Source organism: Chelonoidis abingdonii, chromosome 3, assembly GCF_003597395.2.
Source record: "Chelonoidis abingdonii isolate Lonesome George chromosome 3, CheloAbing_2.0, whole genome shotgun sequence".
In the NCBI taxonomy this organism is placed as follows: domain Eukaryota; kingdom Metazoa; phylum Chordata; order Testudines; family Testudinidae; genus Chelonoidis; species Chelonoidis abingdonii.
This window is the reverse complement of record NC_133771.1, coordinates 173397837-173425119: the sequence shown is the minus strand read 5'-3', so window position 1 is coordinate 173425119 and position 27283 is coordinate 173397837. Positions and strand designations below refer to the sequence as shown.

The 27283-nt window shown below is 41.9% G+C and overlaps 1 protein-coding gene and 1 non-coding gene across 3 annotated transcripts in view; both read right to left on the bottom strand.

Moving 5' to 3' along the window:
* MARK1 (microtubule affinity regulating kinase 1) overlaps positions 1-27283 on the bottom strand; it is a 106262-nt gene that overhangs the window by 21552 nt on the left and 57427 nt on the right. The window contains exons 4-13 of one of the 2 annotated variants that reach the window (XM_032801401.2): positions 26072-26120; positions 24867-24932; positions 23568-23638; positions 21324-21380; positions 15456-15692; positions 15259-15378; positions 8614-8713; positions 8065-8177; positions 5629-5803; positions 3826-4019 (exon numbers count right to left, since the gene is read on the bottom strand). In XM_032801401.2, coding sequence (XP_032657292.1) covers positions 3826-4019; positions 5629-5803; positions 8065-8177; positions 8614-8713; positions 15259-15378; positions 15456-15692; positions 21324-21380; positions 23568-23638; positions 24867-24932; positions 26072-26120 — 1182 coding nt within the window. The remainder of the gene's footprint in view (positions 1-3825; positions 4020-5628; positions 5804-8064; positions 8178-8613; positions 8714-15258; positions 15379-15455; positions 15693-21323; positions 21381-23567; positions 23639-24866; positions 24933-26071; positions 26121-27283) is intronic. The other variant, XM_032801404.2, reaches the window with a different exon arrangement.
* On the bottom strand, positions 3490-3676 carry LOC116837201 (U2 spliceosomal RNA). Its single transcript, XR_004376643.1, has one exon. It is a non-coding gene; the product is annotated as a U2 spliceosomal RNA (small nuclear RNA).

Here is a 27283-nt window from a genome sequence, read left to right as displayed (position 1 = left end):
ATAGAGCAACACATCTCGAAGAACAACAGTTTGACAAGGTTTGCAGGTAACCGTCCTTTTTTCTTCGGAGTGCTTGCTCATACTTCCAGTTGGTGATTCCAAGCCTTACCTAGGCGTGGGGTCGGAGAGAGACGTAGCGGCATGCAAGACCGGCCGCGCCGAAGGCGTCGTCGTCTCTGGTTGTTGGGACAATGCGTCATGGTTCGCAAGAGATGTGGACGAGCCAGGTGGCTGACGGCAGATTTCCTGCACAGGAACATGCGCAAGAAGGCAGCAGACGAGGCCTGAGCTCACGTTAGAGTGGGCGTTTGAGGTGCCTGCTGGACCTGAGCCAGTCACTAGCAAGCTCGGATACAGGACGTGACCCAAGATGCGACCGCTCTGAGAGGAGATTGCCCTGCCTCTCATACGCTCCGCCACTGCTACAAAGAGTTGCGGATGAAAGACGGAGGGCTTGGTCCGCTCGATGTAGAGCGCTGAGAGCCTCCGGACGCTTGTGCGGGGTATTTTGGGAAGAACCTGGCGAAAAAGATTCCTGGTTCACGTGGGAAGGCGGGAGACGACTATTGGGGAGGAAACGGCCGGGTGAGGCCGCAGCTGTACTTTGTCCTTATGGAAGACAGTATAGGAGATCCACAGTCACGTGCGTGGAGTTCCGAGGACACTCCAGCCAAGGTAATGGCGACTAGGAAAGCCGTTCTTCCAGGACAGGTCAGCAGCGAACATGTGGCCAAAGGCTCGACGGGGGCCCCATGAGGCCTGATTGTAGAACCAGGAGTTAACGGTCCCAAGGTAGGGGTAGGGCTTGACGCTGAGGGTATAATCCGTTCCAGCCCTTTGAGGACCTGGAGGACATCGGGTGAGAGAAACATGGTATTCAGCTTCCCCGGATGGAAGGTGATATGGCGGCGAGGTGGACTCGCAGTGGTAGAGATAGCCACCGCCCTTGCTCCTTGAGGGACCACAATAATCCAGGATTGGTGGAGTTGAACCGAGCATGGGGAGTGACCGATGCTGAGCCACCGAAGCCGCAGGAAGCGCACTTCCATTTGTAGCGAGGTATGTTGAGCGCCGTGGAGGCTTCCTGCTACCAAGCAATACCTGTTGCACTGCAGCGGAACAGCTCAGCATCCAACTGGTTTTAAACCAGCTAGGAACCATTGCTGTCAGGTGGAGTTGCTGCAGGGTCCGGGTGGAGAAGCCTGCCGAAGTCTTGTAGTGATTCGTTCCGGCCCACAGAGGTAGTGGGCTTCGGGTCGCGACAGGGGACAAGTCGAGCGCGCTGGTGTACCAGTTGCTAGTCCTCGGCCAATCCGGCGCGATTAGAGGATAACGCGGGCTTTGTCCCTCCGGACCTTGTGCAATACTTCCTTGTGGACGAGGGGAAACGGCGGAAAGGCTAACAAGGCGACCTGACCACGGGATCAATTAAAGGCGGTCGACGAGGGAGCCCGTGAGAGCGACCTTGCAGGAGAACAGACCACCTGGCACTTCTGTTACTTTGGACGCAAAACAGGTCGATCTGGGGAGCTCCACCTCCGGAAGATTGAGTGAGCGGACGTCCGGACGGAGGGACCCATTCGTGTGTTGAGGAAGGAACTTGCCTCAGGTGATCTGGAGGGTGTTCCGGAACCCCCGGGAGGAAAGGAGGTACCAGGTCTATGGAGTGGCTACACAGAATTCCCACAAGTTGGATCGCTTCCCGACACAGGGGAGATGACCTTGTGGCCTCCCTGCTTGTGACATAAATCATAGCCGTTTCATGTTCGTCGTAAATACCTGCAACAAACGGCCGTGCAGGAGGCTGAGGAACGCCTTGGCAGGCCAGGCGTACTGCCCTGAGCTCTCGCACTTGCTATGTAGAGTCAGCTCTTGGGGTGTGACAAGGCCTTGGGTGCGCCGGTTTGCCCCAGGTGTGCGGCCCCAGGCCCAGCGCAGATGGCGTCCGTCGTTAGGGACACGAGAGGGCTGAGGAGCGTGGAAGGCGGCCGCACACACAGCGGTGAACTCTTTCACCAGTCGAGGGAGCTGAGGACTCCCGGCGGGATCGTTACATCATATCTAAGGCATCCCTGTTCGGGCGGCGTCTAGACCGAAGCCAGCCAGGCTTGCGCGGGCGCATCCGTAGTCTGGCGTTACTTTTGTAAACGTAGACACAGTGCCAGCCATATATGTCCTAGGAGGGTCAGGAAATTACGGGCGGAGGCAGTGGGAAAACCTGCAGGCTCCGCGACCAGGGGAACTTATGGCTCTGGAATCGGTGCGGGGCAAGCTGTGCTGTCGCGAAAGGACGGAGTCAAGGCACTGCCGATGAATTCTCCCGTTGTGTGGGCACCAGTGTGACTTGTCCAGTCATTGACGATCAGTCCCGCTTTTGCGATAGTTTTCATTGGTGTCGACCTGGCTGGTGCTTGAGCCCTTGAGGTTCCCCTGATATGCCTGGTCGCGATGGTTAAGGGAAACGTTGAAGTGCGACGATTGGCGGAGGGAAGCGGCGAACAACCGCAACATTCGTGGAAGACCCGAGGGCCGACGAAAGACCAAAAGGGTGCGGACGTGAATTCGGTGAATGAACTCGCTTACCACAAACGGCAAGGTACCTCCTATGGGAGGGTAAATTGCATATGAAAATTATGGCGTCCCATATGTCGAGAAGCGGCGTTACAGATCGCCGGATCCAGGGAGGATGATGGTCCGCCAGGCACACCATGCGGAAATTGAATTCGATGTATGTGTTCAGCTTGGTGGAGTGTCTCTAGGGTTGGGCGAAGACCCTCCTTTTTGCCTTGGGGAGGAAATAGCGGAATAGAACCTTTGCCCATGAGCACGCTCCCGGTACCTCCTGTATTAGCTCCGTTGAGAGAAGTTGTGGACCTCCTGAGGAGGAGTGCTCGTGACGGGTCCCTGAAGATGGGACGGGAGGAGGGGAGGCGGGAGGGAGGTGGAGAACGAGAACTGGAGACAGTATCATGTGTCCATGTCGTACGCAGACCCACGATCCGTATTTAGCTGTGTGCCACGTGCCGCATGACGATGGGTGGTGATGCGCGTTTGATAAAACTGATTATCCTATATATTTTGTTCTCGGGCCGGCAGGGGTATATAATAGGCGCCATACCGGCGCCACTCCAGGGGGCGACCTGCCGGCCCACCGAGTGTTGCTAGGGTAAAAGTTTCTCCGACGAACGTGCACGCGGCGCGCGCACACCTAACTGGAATGGATATGAGCAAGCACTCGAAGAAGAAGTCTCAGATTTTGTACTACAAGTAAATTTTCTTATTATGAGTTCCTGCTTTTAAATGAAGTATCCTACATTCCTGTAAAGGTAACAAGCAAAAAATTTTGACTGTATGCCCTGAAGACCCATGATACTGCACAAGCCTGCCAACATTTTTAGGTTAAAATATTAAAGTAGAAGAAAAAAATGCTTCCCATAACTAGTCCAACAGCTGTCTGGAACCTTTTTTTTTTTTTGTATTCTCCCCAAAAGGAAATGCTCCATTTCTGGAGACACCACAATATCAGGTCGATGCCTGGGGTGGACAGAGCAAGCTTCTATTCCATCCTCCTGTTTCAAAAATCAATTTAATATACAGTTGTCAAATAAAGGACATATCAGATATTAAACTGATAAGAACAGATATAACAGAAGATAATATTTTATTTTTAAAAAAACATATACAACATAGCTTCTTATTGGTACACAGGAATAAACTACCAAAATACACAGTTAACAAATAGTCTGTTAACTAATATAAGGCTAATGCCTATATGAGATGCCAAGTATACAGCAGATATTGCCCTGCTGATTTAAAAACACTCACACTTGGAACTGCAGATGCTCTCTTTCTTTCTGGACCTACAAGTGGACTTGCTGCCATTTCTCCTTTGGATCCAACTGTAGTGCTGCTAAGTTTACGTGACACATCTTTGTCCCATTCCTCTTTCTGTTCACTTTCCACACTATTTGCCTGAGCCCTTTTTGTGTATGATACAGCAGGAGGAATCGATGGACCAACTGTCAGATAAAAACAAAGTTATACTATCTAAAAACAATCATTGCTTCTCCCTCAGTCAGTATACTCTGAGGTATGATTCTCTATATGTGGGGAAAAAACCTCTGGAATGTCTAGGACTGCAAGGTTGGTGTATATGCTACCTGTAAAATGCGATCGTTACAGACATTAAATTATCTTTAACTAAATTTGAACCACCTGTCTCCATTACAAGTTTGAAGACGTGTACATTCAGTACTTCCTGTTTCATGTTAGTATTGATTTATACGTTTCTACTTATATTTTAGTTTTAATTTTAACTGATTTTTAACCATCAATTTGCTAAAAACAAAGCAAAGAAAATGCGATGGGCAAAATGATAAAAGGGAAACTGTTCCAAATTATTAAAACAAATTTTTTTAAAACCTTTCCCTACTCTAGGGTGACCACTAATGCATCTCCTGAATACTGGACAATCCAATACTTTTGGGAATGGCATGGGCCCATTCCCGCCTGTGTGACCTCATCTCCATCAACGTGACCTTGCAATCACCATCTGTGCGAGGTCATACTGCATGCAGGATCCCTGTATGCACCTGGACAAAAGGGGTGGGGCCACACACAGGTAAGACCAGAGCAGCACGCTCTTCAAAATGGTGTCCTCCATGTGAGAGACTGGATAACGCCACATCTGGTTTTACATTAGTGTCAGACTGGACAAAAGCAGGACTGCTTTGCTTAAAACTGGACATATGGCCTGCCTACCCTATCCTCACTCTCCTCAACCCATGAGTAAAGCTTTTGTCCACAGAATAAATTAAAACTATTTTATTTACTTTATGCTTATGTAGGGAGAATCACAGCTCTCCCCTCACAGTTCTTTCTGAGCAGATCCTCAGCTGGTGTAAAATATACCACTCCATTTATTTCAACGGAGTTTGATAGCTTGCACTAGCTGAGGATCTGCCCCCAATGTATTATTTACTTCTGTGGAAAAAAACACCACTACTGATCTGTATAGGGGGAACAGGACTGGTGAGATGTGGAAGTCGAAGTAGGAGGAGGAAAGGGTCAAGAGTTTTTCAGTAAAAAAAAGTTTTTAGCACTTGAGTGCCTTTTTTTTGTTTGTTTTTAAACTTTTCTTATTTAAAATGTGAATATTTACTCCATTTTGTATTCCTACCACCACCACCTGAAGATGCTTCCCAATAACTCTGTAACGTGATTATCCCTGGCTAACCCGACAATTTGGCCTTCAGTCTCAGAATGCATAAAACACAATAGCCTGCAGTCTTGGAGTTTATTCAGATCAGGAGTTAATGATCTCTCCCATGAACTATGAATTTGCAATATAGTGTTTTTAAAAACACTGAACTTCTAATTTTCTGTTATATTCAAAACTATAACTGGTATTTAATTCCACACAGAATTTAAAAGGTGATAGCTACACCAAAGTAAACTCCAAAAGGGTCAATTCTATTAAGCTGGCCCACATTTATCACAGAAGCGCTCGTACGGATAAGAAGCATCATGGTGTGGTGAGATGAGGCACACAAGAAATGCACAGAGAGGTGGAGTGCCAGGCTCACAAAACACTGCACACTCAGATTTAAATTGTGTATGTTACTTTACTTGTTTGAATGTCATCCCCACCATGATCACTGAACCGCCGTTGTTTCTGATTGGTCGATATACTCCGCTGGACTTTCAGGTGAGCAGGAGACTGCATGGAGCTGTTGTTGAGGTCACTGCTGGGTCGAGACCTTTGACTCAGGTTACTACTGGACAGGGATTCACTTCCTTCAAACTACAAGCATAAGAAAGTATTTTTGAAATGTAGACAAATTAACATCATCAGCACTACCATATCATTATATAGTGAAGGATTCCTATATAAAGCACTTAATTTGATCGTTAAGGCTTTCTAATTAAATAGGCTAAAATAGAAAATTGCCTATTTTAAAATGTAATTTTCTTCAAGACTTCATAACTTCAGTTATCATTGTTTAAGCTAATCCTGCCCATTCAGAAATATGAAAAATCAACAACATCTCTACAAATGTGCTCAAATTACATCTGCCTAAACATGAATGAACTTGTTTCAAAATGTACAATTAGAGCTCAGAACAATGAGCATTATTTAAAAGAAAAACCATGAGAACCTCAATAATAAGATAATTTTTTATCTAGTTTTAAGACTTTTTTTTTCTGTTGATAACATTTTTAATATCTCAACAATTTCAAAACATTTTCAAACAAACTTGGAATAGTAAGTCCAGAAATTAGGTCAGGAAAGCAAGTAGTAATGACTTAAGGGGATGTTTCAGTGCCTTCAACACATTCTTTGGGCCTGGTAATCCAGCCTTCGCCTTCACAGTCTCTAACATGCACTATAAAGAAAACTGTTAGTAATAGCAGTATGATTGTCTAAATTTAAATGCTAACAGATTTCTTAGATGGAAAGATGCGTCAGATTCCTCCTCTGTACCTACATACAGGAGTTCGGGGATGGGCAGTGACTAGTGAGAGAATGCACTGGAGGATGAGTATATCGAAGCCATGCTGTCAAAGTGGAGAAGCGCTAGGAGGCAGTGTGGAAACAAAGTTCCTCCATGAGCAAGGTCCCAGCCTGTGGCTGGATCTATGAGATCACTGAAGAGCTCAAGTTATCTTCAGATTTCTGCTTGTTCCACAAGAGTTAGACAGAGTTTCCAGTCCCAGTACAGGGTTAACTCACAAAATTATGAAGAGGCTCATTATTCTTTAAGAATAAAATAAATAATGAACCCTTGTTCAGTAAAACTAGTTAACAAAATAGTGTACCCAAACACAGTATTTTGTAAGAATTACTGCTATCGTGAAATACTATATTTTCTAGTTTTTAGTTGTATTTCACAGTTAATATTTATTGCACTCAAGTTTAAATGTTATTTTCCTGTCACTTCACACCATTTCTGCATAATAAAAGTAGTAGTTTATAAACAATACATTTACAGAGACAAATTCAAACCTCAGACCATCTAGCCTTGCATGTGTCAATGAATGAGATACCGTAATAATTTAATCCTTAGAACAACGTACTTGTCATTTAGAATTCTACACTGAGGGACAACAGCAGACTGTGTGGGAATATTAATTGTGATTTAAGTTCCTCCTAAAATGTCCAAGTCAAATCACACACCCAGTAACTAGAAATTCTTCCTGCTCCCTGACGTAGCGCTCCTCAGTGGCATCACAAACTGCTAAGAAACAGCCAGATCCCAATGTGTTCATCATGTGTGATTAGCCAGCTTCTCAAGGTCTGAATAATCATCTGATGTCCATTAATTCTTGGTGTGGCTGAGGCAGTGCTGCAGAAGAGTTTTATTCAGCCTTTTTCATCCTACATTGCTCTTAGGAGGCCAAGAGAAGCCAAGGGTAGATGATGCTGATTTACAATTAAACAGGTTGCACAGGATTCATCACTTTGCCCAGTGAATATTATTGGTAATGATTTTTTTAAACTGATGTTTGTTATTTCCATAGAACACTTAGGACCAGATCCAAAGCCCACTGAAGTCTACAGAAAGACTTTTGGGAACTTAATGGGTTTTGGATCAGGACCTCGGTAAGTCTCTTCACTTTGAGTAGCGGATTTCTCACCTCTCTCCAATTCCATAATTTTAATGGACACAACAGACAACAGTGAATAGAGCTAAATTTCCAAGTGCTGTGTCATTTTCCATATATACCACCACCCCTGCCAATGGAACTCAATCCTAATAATTAACGTCACAGCTGTTACATTCTTGGACCTCTCGTGAATACCATCAAATCACATACAATGGCTAACTGTCTAGTAATGTGGAAAATTGCAGACAATTACATTTTATTTGTTAGTTAAAACACACTTAATCCAAGTCTGCAAAGCAAAGTTAGAGCATAAATGAACTGTCACCCAACCCAAGCTAAACTAATTTCTGAAAGTCTTATACAAGGTGAATATAAAATAAAAAACCCAAATATAACGTGTTCAGTACAACTAGATTTAGAACTCAAACTGGCAGATACAAGTCAGATAAAACTTACTTCAGGTGCTTTTCTGCCTAGAAGCAGGTAAGTAGCCATGACTTCATCATACTTTTGCTTTACTAAAGACTCATGGATCTCCTCTCTTGAAAAACCCATAGTGACCATGATGTCTAAAAATAAAAAGCAGAGTTTATTCCTGGCAGGACAGGTGCCCTAGAGATTCCTGGCAATGTATACACACTGAAAATGGAAAACACACAAAATCTGAAGATAACTGATGATTCTACAATCCAAATGAGTCTACACTGTATTTATTGTTCAGTAATGAAAAGACTACAGCTCTATTGTTCTCATTGTTACTACTTTCTTGAAAACTTTGTGCCTATGCTATTTAAAATGAATAAACTAAACTATGCCTAACCTGGCAAAGCACAAAGTAGCTCTGGAAAGGGCACCATGACTAAGTTAAAGTTTCTCATTTAAACAAACAGCAAATACATTTTACTTTTGTAATAAACCAATTCCCTTTGTGGCACTTTCTATCAAATTGTTTTATTTGCAATAAAACATTTATCATCTATTTCCACATAATATGAAAATCCTTACCTATTCTTTTGGTGTCATTAAAATCTGGTTCTGGCTCAGTATATGGCTTTAATTCTTCCTCTTCATGGCCAACATTCATCCACCGATCCTTCATAATTTGCTAAGAAATTAAACAAATCTCAGCGGAAGCATTACATTGTTTATTCAATTAGGACTTTAAAGTAAATCGAAAGCCTCCTATTGATTTTAAAGGGAATTGAATCAGCCCCTGTAAGCTCCAGTTTAGAAAACAAGATGTTTCTTAGTTCCAGCATCAACCGATACATATTTATGTGAACAACAACAACAACAACAACACTACTGCTTGGCCAATTAACTAACCAGGAATAGGACCTTTATAAAAGGAGATCTTGTATCACAGCAGTGCTCAAAAGCTACCAGTATCTGCATGGTGAAAAGACAGACATAAATTGCCCTTTTATGTAGTTACCATAATAACAAACCACAGTGATTGCTATTAGGACAGATGTTTAAGGAAATTTTTAGGGAATTATCTGCAACTTATAACTTAAGATGGTGCCCAGCCAGCTTAATAGGTTCTTTCTATCTCTAAATTTTTCTACAAGGCTTTTCAAAATAAAAAATGAAACTAATATGCTCTGTCATTATCTCATAAGAATATTCTATTACTGTACATCTTTACACACACAGGTTACACAGGCTGACTTGCATGTCGTATTTGTCTAAAGCAAAAACGGTCAAGCAGCATCTAAACAAGGCTCAGTGGCTGCCATCACCCTGCTCAGGAGCAAAGAAAGGCTCCCTTAAGTGTGTGTAGCTGGAGCTGCACTAATGTATCTCTGGTGACGTCAGACTGATGTTTACGGTTTAGACTTTGGGCATTATATTGTTTTCTGATGAGCTGTTTATTCTGACCTCCTCCCACTCTCTTCTTAACTCCTTGTGCCCTCAGTACTCCACTATATCCTTCGCTTCCCCATCTCTTCTTCCATGTCCTCGTCTTCCGCACTCCTTTGTTCCAATTCATTCATCCCCTCCTTACTTTCTCCCTCACCCCTTAAAATATTTAATATGAATTTAAAATAAAAATCACCCCACAAAAAAATCAGATTAAAAAAAAACAACAAACAGTACATTTCTCAAATCAGCGTTATGATGGAAGGTCAGTCCCTGTCTCTGCCTCCCCTATCTGTCTCTCTCACACTCTCTGCTTGGACATTACCTAGTACAACAGGACCCTGAGTTTGGTTGAGACTTCTATGTGCTACTGAAAAACAATTAGGGCAATAATCACTAGCTATGACCATTCATCTTTTCCTGTGGATTGTCTCTCTTCAAAACATATTCACAGTTCATCTCAAGAATTTGCATTTAACTATTTCCATGCCATGCAACCATCTTTAATATTATAGACTATATCTATGCATTTTTGGAAGATTTCTTCCTGATTCACCTTGCCATTCCTGAACAATTATTCAGAGGGAATCTCAAAACTCCACCAAATTTGCTCCTTAAACACATACCTACCTCCTGCTGAATGGCTAGAAACAATACTTATCCTTCAGCTACCATGACAGGTAGCAAAGCCTTTTTGGAGATTGACACAAATGCCGCTCACCAGGTTGCCAAAAGAGAGATGTGACCACCTATCTATCATCCCCCCACAGATTCCAAAAATGTCACCTTCAGAAACCACTTCAGTTGAATCCCTTAAGAGGGAAAAGCTCAATTTTCCTAGGATGTAACATGGCTGCCAAACTAAAGACCCATATCTGTCTTACTGCTGTTAATAGTACAAAGAATAAAATCTTAAACAGCTATTCAGATATGTCAGTTCGCTTATTAGCCAACTAATGTTTTGCTGACAGTAAGATCACCAGATATACCATTAAAATTCTGCCTCAGAAATAATCTTCGTAATTATTTTTGCTAATGGACACAAACTGCTGCTGTCTTCTGGCCACAGACTCAGCTGACAGTTGACTGTGATTATTTACAAGAAGTCTTACCACATGATCATCGCCAGGACTATTACTATCCAGCTGCAAGGTTCACAACAGACATGATGTTGGAATCCTTCAGTTCATTAGTAGTACTCTCAGCAAATAGAGCAGGAATGCAAAACTATTTGTACAATGATATTTTTGGCAAGAGAAACTACCCTTCTAAGAAGCATCCCATTCCTCCTCTCCATCTCCACTAGATCTTCCAGCAACATGACAGGACCAAACCATTTTTGATGCAGTGCTATTAGTTTTGTTAGTCTCCTTGCTATTCGATCTATGGTTCAAAGCTTCTGTAATCTAATCCTCCATCTTTTAAAGATGAGTATCTTTTTAAGCTAAAATTCACTAATTTTTGTCAATTAAAGTACATTAACTGAGATGTATTATCTAGTTATTGTTCAATATCCAAAAAAGCCCACTTGCAGTAAAGCACTTTTAAAGCGTATGGAGATGATCTAGCCTCAGAAGGATCAGTATTACATTTTTAGGGAGTTCAGTCTGGCTTTTGGTCAGCTAATTGTACAGCAACAGCTTTGGTCAGGATATTTTAAAATCTGATCATCAACCCAAACTACATTTCAACTGACTAGATGCTGTGCAATGCACTTTGCTTGAAGTCTTAGGGAAGACGAACTAGTAACGTTCTGGCTTGGTTTGAGACTTATTAGTCTTAAAAACATTCATTTTGTTATTCCTCATAACTATAGATCTGCCCTGTTGCAATTTCCCTACTTCTCATTTCTTTTGAGCTTGAAATCTTGTCAATTTAAAGAACTCCCAAGTAGTTTCTGGTACTGTACCTGCCCCTAAATCAGGGGTTCTCAGGACAATTTTTTTGGTGGCCTCAGAGTGCGGCCACCAACTCTTGCTGGTGGTCACTCTCACACTTTTCCCTAAAATACTTGATTAGCTTTAGGAAAACTAAATAAATATGCACATATACATGTCCAAATCATTGTAATTTATTTATTGCTAGCTAGTATGTTAATATCATTTTTCACAACAGACAAACATACAAGTATCACTGTTCACAGCAGACTTACTCAGCTGGCAAATTAAGCCCTGGATGCAGGGTTCGGGGGAGGCAGTTGGGGTCAGGGGAAATGGGGAGGCAGTGGGGGGGCTAGAGCCTAAAGCCCTGTTGTAAGAGCCTGAAGCCCCACAACTGGAGCCCAGGGACAGAGCCTGAAGCCATGTGGCCAGAACCTGCAGCCCATCCACCCCAGGGCTGAAGCCCAAAGCCTGAGCCCCACCACCCCTGGGTAGGTGGGGAACTCACTGACTGCCTGCTTCTCCAGCGTTGTGCCCCAGGTGTCTCCAGAGGGGGGCAGGGCTCAACCCTTGCTGCTGGCCCCAGCATCCAGGAGCAACAGAGAGGGCGAGAGGACTCTACTTTGTCCTCCCCGCATCACAGCCCACGAGGCTATGGCTGCAAGAAAAGCCCCTGGTGGCCAAATTTGAGAAACACTGCCCTATATATCCCATTAACAACGTGTGAATGTAAAACATTTTCCTACTTTTAAAATATGTTTCCCTGTTTGTAGGGAAAAGGCCTACACAAACAAGGTTTATAATATTTACATAACACATACCAGCCCAAGAGCTAAGCCTACTACTTAAGGCGCTGTTTCTTCAGTTCCAATTTTGCTGCTGCTGTTCCTGGTAAACACCCTCTTGGGGGGAAAAAACCACACACTGGATCTCTTACCAGAGCAGCATGTAAGTGTCATGCTAGTGCATGGCTCAGAAACAACAAATGACCAGTAACAAAAAAGAGAGAAGCTGACTAAGCAAAATACTGTCAAAACACACAAACTAAAAAGAGAAAAATATTGTCAAATCTTTTCCAGTTACAATTAATATATATGGTTATTGGAACAACAACAAGGGCAGCATTTTCTGATGGAAAATGTGAATTTTAAGTTGATTTTGTCCCTTCAGCTAACATGCTGAAAAGGACTAGAAGCAGCACGGAGGCAGATATATAAACAATTTATTTCCAAGCCATGTACCCTAAACTTTTCACCCCAAATAATACTTCATATCTCATTAATAAAATGCATTTTTGTGATGGTGCTCTACTTCAAATTAGAGGATGGATTCTTGCCCAATGTTTTATTTCAAGAGTGCCTCAGACTCTGTTTATTCACTCCCTTTTTGCAGATATTTGGCAGTAACCCATTTTCTGCCCTAGAAAAGCAGGCTCCTGTATGGCTGCCATCAGAAACACTCTACAGGGACAATGATGGGTTTCAAAGAATAAGAGTATATGGGCTTGGCTACACTTGCAAGTTGCAGCGCTGGTGAGGGGGTTACAGCGCTGCAACTTACCAGGTGTCCACACTTACAGAGCTCAGCCAGCGACAACTCCCTTCCTGTAGCGCTGGCTATACAGCTGGTCCGCTACGGGTGTAGCGAATCCAGCGCTGCTAATGCAGCGCTGCTCATCAGGTGTGGACACTCACCAGCGCTGTTATTGGCCTCCAGGGTATTAAGAGGTATCCCAGAATTCCTGTCTACAACAAACCGGAAGGTACTCCCCGGAGCTACCAAACACAGCTGCTCTTTGCTCCAGCGAGCGAGCCGAGCCGAGGCTTTGGAATGTTCACAGCTGTTTGCTTGAGGAGACAAACAGCACGGCGGGGGCGGGGGGGGAGGGAGTCCGTCGGAGAAGCTGCTTATCTGGTCTGAAGCCTTTTTACATTTAAGAGTGATTGAGAGAGGGGTGGGGGAAATGGCCAGAATTTGCAAGGCAGGGAGCTCACAGTGTCTGCTCCAAAAATCCGCTCTCTCTGTCTCCCCGACGCTCCCTGTCACATTCCACCCCACCCCCCTCTTTTGAACTTGCAAGGCAGGGAGCTGTCACAGTGTCTGCTCCAAAAATCCACTCTCTCTGTCTCCCGCACGCTCCCTGTCACACTCCACCCCACCCCCCTCTTTTGAAAAGCACGTTGCAGCCACTTGAACGCTGGGATAGCTGCCCACAATGCACCACTCCCAACAGCGCTGCAAATGCTGCAAATGTGGCCACACTACAGCGCTGGTCGCTGTCAGTGTGGACACACTGCAGCGCTGGCCCTACACAGCTGTACGACCACAGCTGTAACTACCAGTGCTGCAAAAATGTAAGTGTAGCCATGCCCATATGATTGTTATACTCAAATACTGAGGAGCCAAGTTATGCCTCCAGGGTTTCCAAGAATCTTTAGTCTCAAGTGCTAGACCTGAATCTCTTTACAAGAAGAAACTTATAAATGGAAGGCTGAAAGAAGCCGTTCATTCTGAAGTCAGTCTTTCAGCTTCTTGCATCTTATCAATGTATTCTCTAGGCAGGAATATAATGTAATTTATTACAATCTACCAATCAGAAAACGCCATTACCCAGCTTCCATCCAACTGTTGAACACAGCAGTTATTCGGAAATGAAAAATATTTGTGACAAATCACAAAGTAAGCCCAGCTTGAAAGAAAAAGCTGTACACAAGCACAGTTCGCTATGAATATGCTTCCTAGCCAGGCATGCAAAAAAGCTCAAATTACTACACTGGAAAGAAAAAACTGCTTAAATGGGATGAATGCTCTGGAACAGCATCCCCTGCTAGGAAAGCCAAACACATGAAGATAAAATAAAGGTCACTAGTGACTAATGCACCTCAAACATTTTATCATCCATTGTACTTTTATTTCGGATACTGGATGGGCATTATCAAATAATAAATCTTTCTTTGCCACAGATCTCCAAAAGCAATATAAAACGGTAATTGGATTTGTGATCTAAATCTATACACAAAAAATATTTGGTGTAATATACTCCATCATCTCTGGAGCCAATCAGCAAACATGCTGTTGCAGCATTTTACATTAAACTACTTGACTAAATTGTACATTTTGAAGCACCTTACAAAACTGTTAAATAACTGCTTAAAACCAGATTTCCCCACTCCTGGTAAATCTGGCATACATTTTTACAGACAAAACAGCATGACTCAATTCTGTGTGAATTCTCATCAAATAGATTTTTAGCTGAAGGTCAGGACATAACTAGTAATATTATTTCTTGGTTACCAAAAAATAAAATTATTAATGCTCAGGAAATTAGGAGAGACAACAAGATTAAGCAAAACTAGCTAACAACTATCAAGTTTACCATTGTAACAGCTTTCAATATTTGTGTTTATGATACCAGACAAATGAAAACTCATTTCCCATTCTAGTCAGAGCTATTCATCTTGCCTCCACCCTCTAGGCAGTAGGCTGGCAATTTTAAGTCATGGCAAAAACTCTTGGGGCATTCCTTCGCACTGTTTTTTGTTTTACCTCAACCAAAAAAATGTTCCCCAGAATAGCCATCTACAACTCTATTCTGCTTTCCACATTTTTTTGAACTAGCTTCAAGTTTAATCATTTGCAAGAAATCAACTGGAAGCAGTTTGCACTTTGTAATGCTCTTAAAGTGACGGTCCTTTGATAGGCCAAAAGTTAAGAAAAGGAAAAGACTCATGGCCTTTTCTCATATTCAAACTGCACTGCCATCTGCAATGCTTCCTGACAATCCTAGGAACTGCAGGCCTCTACAACAGAAATAAAGTGGGATCTTTCTTTCAAAAACAATGTCCTGTTTGGTTATTGGAGTAAGTAGTTCATTCTTGCTGTGAAGATAATTTCAGAAATTACTTACTTCTAAGCTCCCTCGTTTTATTGGATTCAGTACCAATAGTTTTTTCAGTAGATTTTCACAGTCTGTGGACATATAGAATGGAATACGGTACTTTCCCCGTAATACTCGCTCCCTCAGTTCCTAAATAGAAAAGAATATATATTCTTGATGCTGAAAAGTTAGCAAATTGAAATTGAGAGGTCAAATTTTAACTGTACCTTTAAATTCTGACCATCAAATGGCAGGGAGCCACTGACTAGTGTGTAAAGAATAACTCCAAGACTCCATACATCCACCTCTGGGCCATCATATTTCTTTCCTTGAAAAAGTTCAGGAGCAGCATAGGGTGGGCTTCCACAAAAAGTGTCTAGTTTGTTACCCATTGTAAATTCATTACTAAAACCAAAATCTGCAATTTTAATGTTCATGTCTGCATCAAGTAGAAGGTTTTCTGCCTAAGAGCAAAATATTGAAAGAAAAATGACCAAATGTATACATCACAATAAAGATCAACATATAAGTGTGCATCGCTGTTGAGAAGAAAAGTTACATTTTCCAAAATATTCAGTTTGACATTAGAAAACAAAGGAAACAAACCCTGTGAATTCACTACTTAGAATATTCCTATTAAAATATCTGGAGTCCAATTTTGGAGGTGCAAATAAAGTTAAATTCAAAGGATTTATTGTTCAGACAATAATTTACAGTGTATAAGCTAGACTGCAGTTAAAACTAGTTGACTGTAGATTCAAGAGCAATCTAGTGTTTCTAAATTGAAAGCTTTGGCTTAGAAGGCTTAACCAGTTTGCTTCCAAAGGATATAAACTGAGTCCCAGGCATGTTGCCATGTGTATGGGCATACCGGAACGGCTTCTCCAGGTGGCAATTTAAAGGACCTGGGGCGCTCAGTAGCAGCTGGAGCCCCAGGTCCTTTAAATTGCTGCCAGAGCCCCAGGGTAGCGGAGGTGGCCAGGACCCCTGGGGCTCCGGCGGTGATTTAAAGGGGCCGGCACTCCGCTGCGTTAGCTGTGGCTGGGAGCCCTTGGCCCTTTAAATCACCGCAGGAGCCTTGCTGCTGCTACCCCAAGGCTCCGGGAGCAGGGCTCAGGTGGCGACTTAAAGGGCCCGGGGCGGTAGCGGCAGCGGAGCCCTGGGCCCTTTAAATCACTGCCTGAACCCCACTGCTGGAGCCCTGGGGTAGCAGCAGCAGGGCTCGAGTGGCAATTTAAAGGGCCCACGGCTCCGCTGCAGTAGTGGTGGCCAGAGCCCCTGGCTTTTTAAATGGCCCCCGAGTGCTGGGGCTCTGAGCCGCCTCTGCAGCTGGTAGCTCCGACAGTAACTTAAAGGGCCCGGGGCTATCAGCCACTGCTACCACAGCCCAGGGCCCTCTAAATCGCAATTTAAGGACTCGGGGCTCTAAAGGCCTACCCCTTCCGGCTAGAGGCCCCACTCCTCCAGTCGAGGCCCCACCCCCTGCTCAGGACTCCAGAGTAAGCCCTTTAAATTACTTTCATCCCTATGTGCCAGTTCTGGAAGTGTGATTTGCCTAATTACTGTATTGTTATTTCTCAATGAACCGGTTGTTTGATGTTTTTCGTGTTAATCCCACCCCTTTGACTCATTCTCCAGGACCTCAGTATCGCTTGCCCTGAACCCCATGGAGTTCTTTCAAAATCAAAGTGAACCAAGATTGGCCTTCCTCATCATTCCTTCCAACTACAGTCCAGCAAGGCTCTTGGCACACAATCGGTGTCTATTTGCCTTTACATTATTCACACTGGGAGAATCTCTGACTCTCCCTTCTAATTTGTTTTGAAACCATTTAAAAATAATACTGAGTTATTCTGGAGAGATGAACCTTTGCTAACCTGTAGGAAGTAATTAGATGAATTGAAGAAAGATGATGAAAAGTGGCAGTGGGGGAAGCAAATACACGAGAGAAAAAAAATCTTGCTTATGTTAACTTTTTAAAGACTATCTTTAAACAAGTTGATAGACCATTTTTGTAGCCTTAAACCTGGACTTATCAAACAATTTCATTATAACTAGATGCTTCCTGTTAACTTTAACCAACATATCCTCAGTTATAAACAGTTCAGCCTTTGTCTGTTCACCTCAGGCTATATGTTAAAAAGGAAATAGTCTCAAGTTATAACAAACTCCTCTCTCTCTTTATTGGCTAATCCTTTACTGCCGATTCTTTTAGTTGTTTGTTTTGTTTTTTGCACAAGCAAGAGACACTGCTATAACCAATGACAAACACATTGTGGTCCTACACTGCAGCATACTGCCATCGTGACTATCCATGTTCACATACGTGGAGATGATGTGTAGCAGATTTATTACTTAGTTCAAAGCTTCTCTTTCTTCCCCCTTCAACAGCTCTTGGTAAATATAGAAATAACTAGAGAGGAGGGCATGTCTCAGGATGTTTTTTTCCTCTGGCTTGTAAAGTTTTAATTCCGATGTCATGGAAGTACAGTACCATTTGCAATAGGAATCAAGTTTCAGGAAGGAAAAAAAAAAAAAAAAAAACACATTCAAACTACAAATCCATCATAAATTGTAGTCCAATATTACATCCAAGAGAGAGGATGATTTCGCTCTTTCTTAACACAGAGTTACCATCTGAAAAGCATGGCTGATTTACTCATACTGTAGCTGGATGCACCCTAAGGAACCTGTTTTGTAACAAAGGACTGTTATAGTCTGTTTTTCATTCCTCTGACTTTTATTGTTTCAGCAGAATCACGTACTCCTAATAAAAAGCCAATATATTGCTACTTGCTTTCCTCTGCTTAGTTCCACTATGCAAAGCAATAATATGCTTTACATAGCAGTTAAAAGCAAAGAAAAAAGTTTCCGGAAATGCTTCAGGAAACCACAATATAGAAATACACTGATATTTGCTGTTCTTCTACTAGGCCAAAAACTGTAGTTTGTTGATCAATAATCAGAAAGGAAACGTATCACAAAGTATCATAAGACAAGGAGGGACATTAGAGAGAGATCAGACACTTAGAGACCCTGGATCAAGACCTCCTCTCAAGCAGAAGTTTTGACATTTCTTGTGCAACATTGCTAACAGATCTGTAGACTGTTGATTCCAATTGATACATAGTTCTTGAATGTGAAGTCCTTCACAGACTATTCAAGACTGCTTGCAGGTTCTCTCCTAAGGCAATGGGAAAGCACATTCTGTAGACCTAAGGGTGGAGCACCACTAAAGTTATGTTGCAAGCATAAATTCCCAAAGACCTTAGCATTGCATGAGAATATTTTCAAAGATTAAGGCCTCATCAGTCTTTGTATTCAACTCACATCCTTCAAAAGGCTAGTCTTCTCTGGTAACCTGTACCTCCTTAGGAATGCCAGACACTTATAGCTAGGATGACTATCCATGTCAGCTGAGGTTGCCATAGACTTAGCTCCCACATCCAAAGCATCAAGCTCTGCTTGGAGGGAAGTGCATGTAACATGCTTTCCTTCAGTAATCAGCTATTTACATTCCTCTCTGCAGTCCTGCAGGATCTTGCCAGTGAATGCTGCAATGTTTTCATAATTCAGAAAGTCATTTTGCCAACAACAATTGATACTTGGGGATTCTCATCTGCAAGCTTGCCGATGAGTAGCTTTTGCATTCAAAAATATTAATTTTCTGGGCTCCTGTCCCAGGGGATAGTTTTCAAAGGGCTCTTGTGTTCATCTTTTGTAGACTGCAGATATTCAAGTTCTACTCTACGATCCCTTGTGGTAAAGCAGCTCAAATCCAGAAGACAGGACCTGGTATCAATGCTCTGCACTTTTTCATGCAGGAACTCTCAAGGCTAGTGTTTGCCAGAGCAGTTTGGCAGGATCCAAAAGGCCTTCAATTAAAGGCATTCGTTAGACAAGTTGGCATAAGGGTGTGCAGGATGCCCAGGAGCTTATGAGACCTGGACCACTTCTACCAGTACCTCCAGCATGTTTGTCTCCATTCAGTGCAGTTCTTGGAAGGATCTGTAGTCATCAAGTTTGAAGATGATTATGACAGAACCACCTCATCAGGAGGTTGTACATTAAGATCTACAGTCTGAAGCTCTACATCAGAGCTACGATCCAGATGCTCACCAGTAATGAAGATTCTTGAATAGTTTTGGGTGCCACTCTCTGTAACAGCAAAGATGGAGCTTTAGACCTGCCCAGGATGCAAATGCTGCTTCCCTTGAGACTGAAAATCCCATCCGTCCAGTACTACCCAAAGGTGCTGGTAAGCATAAGGACTGGGGAGCCATGGTGGATTTCCTTTCAAAGATGTAAGGCATTGACCATGACTCTAAGGAATGAGAAGGCTCTTTGCTATCATCAGAAGCTGAGGGTTGCTGCTCCTGAAGTAGTGGAGCTGAAGCAAGATTCCTAGTAGGCACACTCTAATCACCTGTTCTAGTCAGTACCAGTCTGTGAAGTACGTGGTACCAGAGGCGGCAAACCTTAGTATTAGCTAACAGTGGTGAGTTGGTACAGATGAGACAGATCTCCCAGTACCATATAATTCCTTGGTACTGAGAACTCGGGTACCAAGAAGAGGTGAATCGATGACACTGGTTCCAAGGTGGCTGATACCAAAGATGCCAATACTGTGTGCTTCAATGCTGCACAAGTAGTTTCTCATGAAGTTTTTCAGTCTGAGGAGACCAATAGTGGGGCTCAGTGACCAGAGTCCAAATGGGTCACAAAGGGACTTTGCAGACAAATGCAGAAGATTTATGCTTCTTAGAGCTAGTTTCCAGTATAGGAGAACTAGATCACCCCTTTAACATCAGAATGCTCCTCTGCCCCTATATCATTAGAGGTGTTTCCAGCTGAGAAGGAAGACTGTTCACATCAAAGGAGTAGGCTGATGAGGAGGTGACAGCAGCACTTTCAGATGACAACTGATCAGGATTTTCTGCTCCAGGAGGTCTTAGGAGAGATACATGCATTTTTCCATTAAGAACATTTTTAGATATGCATCACTAGCTTTCTGCATCCTCATTGAGAATGATTTACAAATTGATCACCTGTCAATAACATGTCCTTCCCCAAACACGAAATACATTTGGTGTGTCCAAAGTTAAGAAGCATTACTGCCTCGTTGGAGGGACAGTTCTGAAACACTGGCAATTTCTACTTCACCATAGCAGGCTGATGCTGTGCTGGGTAGAAAATAAAGAGGGAGGACAAAAAGAGGAAACACTCCCCTAATCACCAACCTAACTATCCTCACTGACAATAACTATTTACAAAAGAGCAATAAAGGCTGCACAGTGAGTGAAAGCAGTCAGATGCTGCAGGGCTCCAACTCTGAATCACCAAATACTTAGAGTGGAGAAGAACAGATGAGAAAACCCACATTGCTTTCAGATTTTTAAAAGACATGATCAGTTTAAGCATTTTACTATAAATTGTCTTAATCTTGAAACCATGATAGCTGGCAGCATTTATGAATACTATACATATGAATTAAAATGAGAGTTTTCATTTTCAATTTGCAGATATTTGTATATCATTGGTAAGGTTACGATTCTGTCACAGGTATTTTGAGTAAAAATCCCTGACTTTTACTAAAAATGCCTAAGAAAGGGGAGGACAAGCAGAATGCTGCTGGGGCTTGCAGCCGCTCCTGCCCTGCCACTGCTCCTGCAGCTGAGGCTGACATAACCCTGGCCAGCTGCTGCTTTGGCAGTCCCGAGGCTGCTAGTTACAGAGGTCCCGGAAAGTCCTCCATGACAGAATCCTATCCTTAATCATTGGCTATAATTTTTGTTCTTGTGGTTAAGGGACTAAACAGGGACTCTGGAGAGCTAGGTTCTTTTCGTGTTTCTGTCAGAGACTTCCTTGTAATGTTGGGCAAGCCACTTAATTTCTATGTGCCCCGATTCCTCTAGTATGGAATGAATACAATAGTACTTCCCAACTCCGAGGGGTGTTCTGAAGCTAAATTCATTCACGTGTTTGAAGCACTCATACTACAGCAATGACAGTAGCATGGAAAGAGAGGTAGGTGAACCTGCTCTAATACTGTTAATTAGTTATGTTAAAAAAATTAAAAAAAGGGAGCACCCTACCTTGAGATCACGATGAACAATGCACTTCTGATGACAGTATTGCACAGCAGATACAATCTGAAACAACATTTTCAATAAGAATATAATTAGGGTTTTTCATAGCTTATACTTAATTTTGCCTCCTAGTATGCATTAGTGGAGAATGAAGTATTCTTACACACAGGGAGTGTAAAAATCCTTACAGCAACTGATAGTCTCTCGGGTGTTTGTGCATCCCCAGTGCCAGAGATTGGGACTTTTTTTGATTAGCAGTGCTTACCAGCCTGAGCCTGTGCTCCAGCACCTTCGTGCCCCTCTTCAAGTTTATAAAAAAAGAGTTATAAATGATGGAGTCTTCTAATCCCTCTGATGTTTTTGGAGCTACAGAACTTAAATACACAGAAACACCCAGGGCTCTTTTTAGTAGAGAAGGAGGTCTGCTCACAAAGAGAAGGATTCTGGGAGCCCAGATCTGAGGCTGGCCTCAAGCATTTATGGGGAAAGTACATTTTCAGTCTGGCCTCTCTGAACTTTTGTATTCACTTTGAAAAAGAACAGCAAATTGAACATTTGCTAAATATATGCCCTTCTCTTAAGCAAAATAAACATTTGGTAGTAGGATGGCAATACCACATAAAGGGAAATATTTGAAACCAAGTGATTTTGGCTTAGCAACGAAGACTGAGAACCCAGTATTAGGCAGTCAAGAAATTAAGAACAAAGCTACCCAAATGAAACCTATACTAAATATAATTCCTAAATTATACATAAATATTTACTAACTAATCCTATGCAAAACAAACACACAAACAAAATGGATAGCGCTAGTCATTTCATCTCAGCCTACGCCACAGTTAGAAGTCACTGAGAGGTGGCTGGCCCACACTGAACTATTTCTGCCCTCAGGCAGGGGTTGGCACAAGTGCTCTGAGCTGCAAGCACAAGCCAACAAGTACTGCTAGTCCAAAAAGGTCCAAATCTCCTGTGTTGGGGGCGCACAAACACCTTAAAATGGAATACTTAAAGATAATCACTCGAAGAAATATCCATTTAAAAATTTTTCCACTATGTTCTTATTTTAGTGAACGATATGCCATAACTTTTATATCCTATGTTATCAGCTAGTAAATTATAAATTACTAATTTGTTGATATTAATCTTTTAACCCAGAGGAGACACTCCATAAACAGTGAAAGGTATTTTTATGTTATTTATCCTTCTAAGGTTAAGCATCCAAAACTTCAGGGCAAAAGATTTCATTACAGAACACAGTCCTCAAAGTAACAGAAATCAACATATGAAGGGAATCACTTTAAATTAATTTAGCCCATTGAATGCGGCATCATTCTAGTTGAATTACTTTATTCAATACAGTACTAGCAAATGCTGTTTGAATGACTGTCTATCATAGACGGATGTAATGACAGATTTTTAAAATCTTAAAAAAATATAGACATTCTCCCTTTCAGACTCTCTCCTCATGCACTCTCCTGTTACTCAAATGACTGAATGGACTTTGCTCAGTTTCCCAAAAATATTACTTCTAGGAAGAGAGAAAGCATACAGTTTCAGCCCAAATGGAGAATTTTAGAGGAAGTTGTGAACATGTGACAAAAAATAAGGCTAAAACATAACTACGTTTAATTTTCTCTATTACAGAAACGATAATGAAATGGAGATTGGTATGAGGAGACTTCAACGAGTAAGTTAATTTGGTATTAAGTTTGTTTCTTTATATGGTTATTTTGCATCTTAATTTTGAAAAAATGAAACATCTAGCTTATTATATCTAAATAAACAAACGTGCACAAGTAAAACCTTCCCCTAATCCTCTGGACAGTAACCATACATGAAGATTAGTACTCAGGAAAGAAGTGAGGATGTTAGAGTATTTTAAAGTGTACCCCTAATAAAATACATGATATATTATAAATGAGTAAACTAAATGTTTATATAACCATATAACAACCTCACTGAAGAACATCTGTTTATTTCAGGAGACTCAACGAGTTAATAAAATCTGAAGTGAGTCATAGTGAAAGAAATTTGGTTTCTCGAGAATATCTATCTATTAACAAGAGCTTAAACAGTCTGTTTCTATTTTTAAATTATGCTCAGGATCCAGGTATCTTCCTCTTGAGGGATTTTTCCATTCTAGCTTTAATACATATCACTACAACTATGAACTTTTTACTTTTCTTTTTAAAAAAAAAGTCAAATTTTTTAGTTCAAGTTCATTAAAAATACAGTAAACAAATTTCATACCTGCCTAAATTTTGCACGTGCCTCCTTTTCTTTCATTCTTCCATGTGCAACTAAGTAGTCAAACACCTCTCCTGAACCAGAAAAAGATGAAGCATAACTTATCTTACTCAGGTTTTACTATTTATACCAGACTATCAAGAAGAAAAAATATCCATATACCATGAATTTGGGCCAGATGCTCAGCTAGTGTTAACAGTTGTAGCTCCATCAACTTCAACAGAGGATCTGATCCTCTATGTACAAAAAAACCTCAACGTATATATGTGTAAAAATCCACCCACGCAAGTTATTGACTGGGCTTATCAAGGAAAAACACTGTCTGCAGACTTCAGAAAACTGACTAGTCTGTTTATTAAAATCGTTTCAAATATGCCCACAGTCTGGAGAGGGAAGCAGTCAGGAAAGATTCCTTTTTACTGCTTGTATTTGTGTTCACTGTTCAGACAACATAGTTACTGCAGACCTACAAGAACAGATTCCTTCCTAGTAAGACTTCAGTTTTTTTAAATTTTTATATTAAAATGGGCATTAAAATGAAAGACCAATTTAAAGTGCAGTTAGGGTAATAAAGAATAACTATGTAAAAGGGATAAGGTTCTAGGTGTAAGTGGTGGCACCTTCTTAGACACCAGATTTGCACTGCATGTCTTCACATCAGCTTTATTTCGTGAGAAGTTTAAGGCCAAAAAGCTCTTCAACAAATGGCTCTCAGTTTCTCATTGCTAGTGGTCTCTCTCCCCCCATGGTCTTCCAGCCACCTACAGTTGGTGGAAACTCCACTCCCTTCCAAACAGCCATTTCCCCATCTAAATGGGTACCAACTGTGTTCCCACATTTCACCTGGCTTTCTTTTCAATCTGCCTGGCCAGCTGTCCCATGTTCTTATCCCCAACTCCCAGACCTTCTTGCCTCTGTTGCACTGCTCTGACACAAGGTCAAGATGAGAGGCAGGTGCTCTCTCTATTGCTGATGTAAGTATAAGGATGGGAGACACACAAGGCCTGAGCCTCTGCTAGAATGAAAGTCAGATTATCTCCTGGTATATCATCAAAAACAACTACACAAACATTTGCAGAGTAAAGTAATCTACTGTGCATAACACTGTTAATTGACAGCAGAACTGTACTTTAAAGTTCTGGTTAGGGACTCCATGAGGCAGAAAGCCAATATGCAATTTGCAAACACAAGACATAACACAACCCCAGATTTCAAAGATGGTTTCAGTTGCGCATCTCTGCATGAAGCTTTACTTTCCACTTGTCAGTTTATCTACAAAACTGGAGTTCAACAACTACTTACCCCCACTGGCATATTCCATTACCAAATACAGTGTTTTTTCTGTTTCAATAACTTCAAATAATTTAACTGAAAGAAAAAGGAATGAAAGATTGCATCACGCAGCAAAAATTCATCAAAATTTTAAAAACACAGCCCAAACACTTATTCTTTAAATTAATATAATTTATTAACCAGTGATACCACCAAGCCAGAAGATTTAAACGGCTTTGAAAAAAGGAGAATTAAGTTGTAAGAACATCATGGCTACATAAAACGTTCTACAACTTCCTCCGGAGTCTCTCACAAACACTATACAAAAATGAAATCCATGCTGAAATTAGTGTTTAGTTCCACACAGGAATTCTTACCAAAAAAACATACAAAAATCCCAAGCAAATTACTTCTCTATTACAAACGCTCCAGGTTAAAGAAACTGTGGAGTTTTGATGAACTTAAAAAGACCCAAAGTTTAGGTGCCAAACAGAGATATTCTAACTGTTACAATCTGAAAGCCTTTCCCAATCAGAATATAACACTAATAAAACTACCACTGTCACAGGTGTGACGGAGGGGGACCAGTAGGAGCTTAGAATGCTGGAAATGCAGCACACTCAGCTCTTAGAATGGAGACGAGGGAGTACCTAGTATGTAATAACTTGTATACCTTGTATGCAACAAGCCCTCTGGCCGATTCAGGAACATTAACTGTCTCTGGAACAAGACTGTCCAGCCCTCCTCAGCCAGAAGAATTGTCATCACAAAGTAGGGCTCTGAAGGTGGGGGGAAACTAAAGCAGAAAGGGAAAATTACATACTTTGTAACTTGGTTTCTCTGAAGATAGCACTTTGCAGGTTTCTCGATCCTAGGTCCTAGTTTCTTAGTGAGAGTGGCAGAACTCATTAGCTCTAAGGCTTCTTAACCCATTTGAGCAACAGTAAGAGTATGAGCCAGATCCCCTAATGGCCATCAGATACCGTCTCCTTGCTGAGTGTTAGCCATTTCCTCTGATTGAGCAAGTTATCCTCTACGAACCAAATTTCTGCTTGCCTTACTCATGGAAATAGTCCCACTGAAGTAAACAGGACAAGAGTGGGATTTGGCTCTGAGTGTTCATCCATCTTAAAGATTTAATGGGTAAATAAAGACAAATATCTGAAATATATTCAAACAAAACAGATAAGAGTATAATATTAAAAAGTCACCAGAAAAACAAATCCAACTCCTACCTATACTGGGATGATTCAATATCTTCATTATTCGTACTTCTCGAAACAACTGTTAAGAAAACAAAACAGCTTTATTCAAACTGTGCTTACTAGGAAAGAGCTACTTCAGACATGCTGCTTTATACACGGAATAGAAGGTGAAAGGCAATTTAAGAAGATATTAACATAGCCTTTTATGTTATAATCCAATACTAGACACAATTACATTATTCACTGTCCTAGATAGACATCAAACTCATTTTGTGGACAACACTATATTACATTTTTATTATAATGTTTGGCTGGGTCTAAAAACCTAGGGTCATTTACTACCTTCAATGCACAACAAAACTGCACTTGTTTCAAAACAAGGTATGCAAAAAGATATGTAGACTCTTGTATAGTAACAGCTTTTAGAGTTTCCATTGGCTTGAAACAACAGAGGGCATTTGCAGGACCTATTACTATTTCTGCCCTTTTGTTTATTTGGCAATTTGCATATGCAATTAATTACCCAGTCTGTGTACATAACTTGGTGTGTGTGCGCAACTTTGGTTCTGGTGTTGGGGGAAAAAACTGGACTGGGAAGCATAATTAGGCTTCAGGGGTCAGGACCGGCTTTAACAACTGCGGTGCCCGATTTGAATACCCAGTGGCGGTCCGGGACTTCGGAGACACTTTGGTGGCAGGTTGTCCACTCTGGGTCTTCCATGGCACCGAAGGACCCCCTGCTGCCAAAATACCACCAAAGACCCCCCAGAACGGACCCCCCACTGCCGAAATGCCGAAGACCCCCCAGAGCGGACTCCCTGCCGCTGAAATGCCGCAGAAGACCCCGGAGCGGACTGCTGCCAAGTGAATAAAAAAAAAATTAAAATAAGGCGCCTAAGGCGCAGGGCCCAATTCTGGGGAATCGGGCGAATCGGCCTAAAGCCAGCCCTGTCAGGGGTAACACAACATGAAGATGAATGGAGTCTATTCACACATACACAGCTGAACAATACCTACATCACGTCACATCTGAAAGGATATACATCCATAAGGGCTACACAATTTTTTAGTTTTAAGAACATATAAAGTGTGGCAGGCGTGCAACAGTGGTAACAACTCTGATGATTCTCCCCCCTCCCCACTTTACTGAAATTGAGAGATGTCGTAAGAATGTATGTGAGAGTGTCTGGGGAGCGGGGAGAAGAACCAAATGAAAGGCAACATCCTACAGTTTACATTACT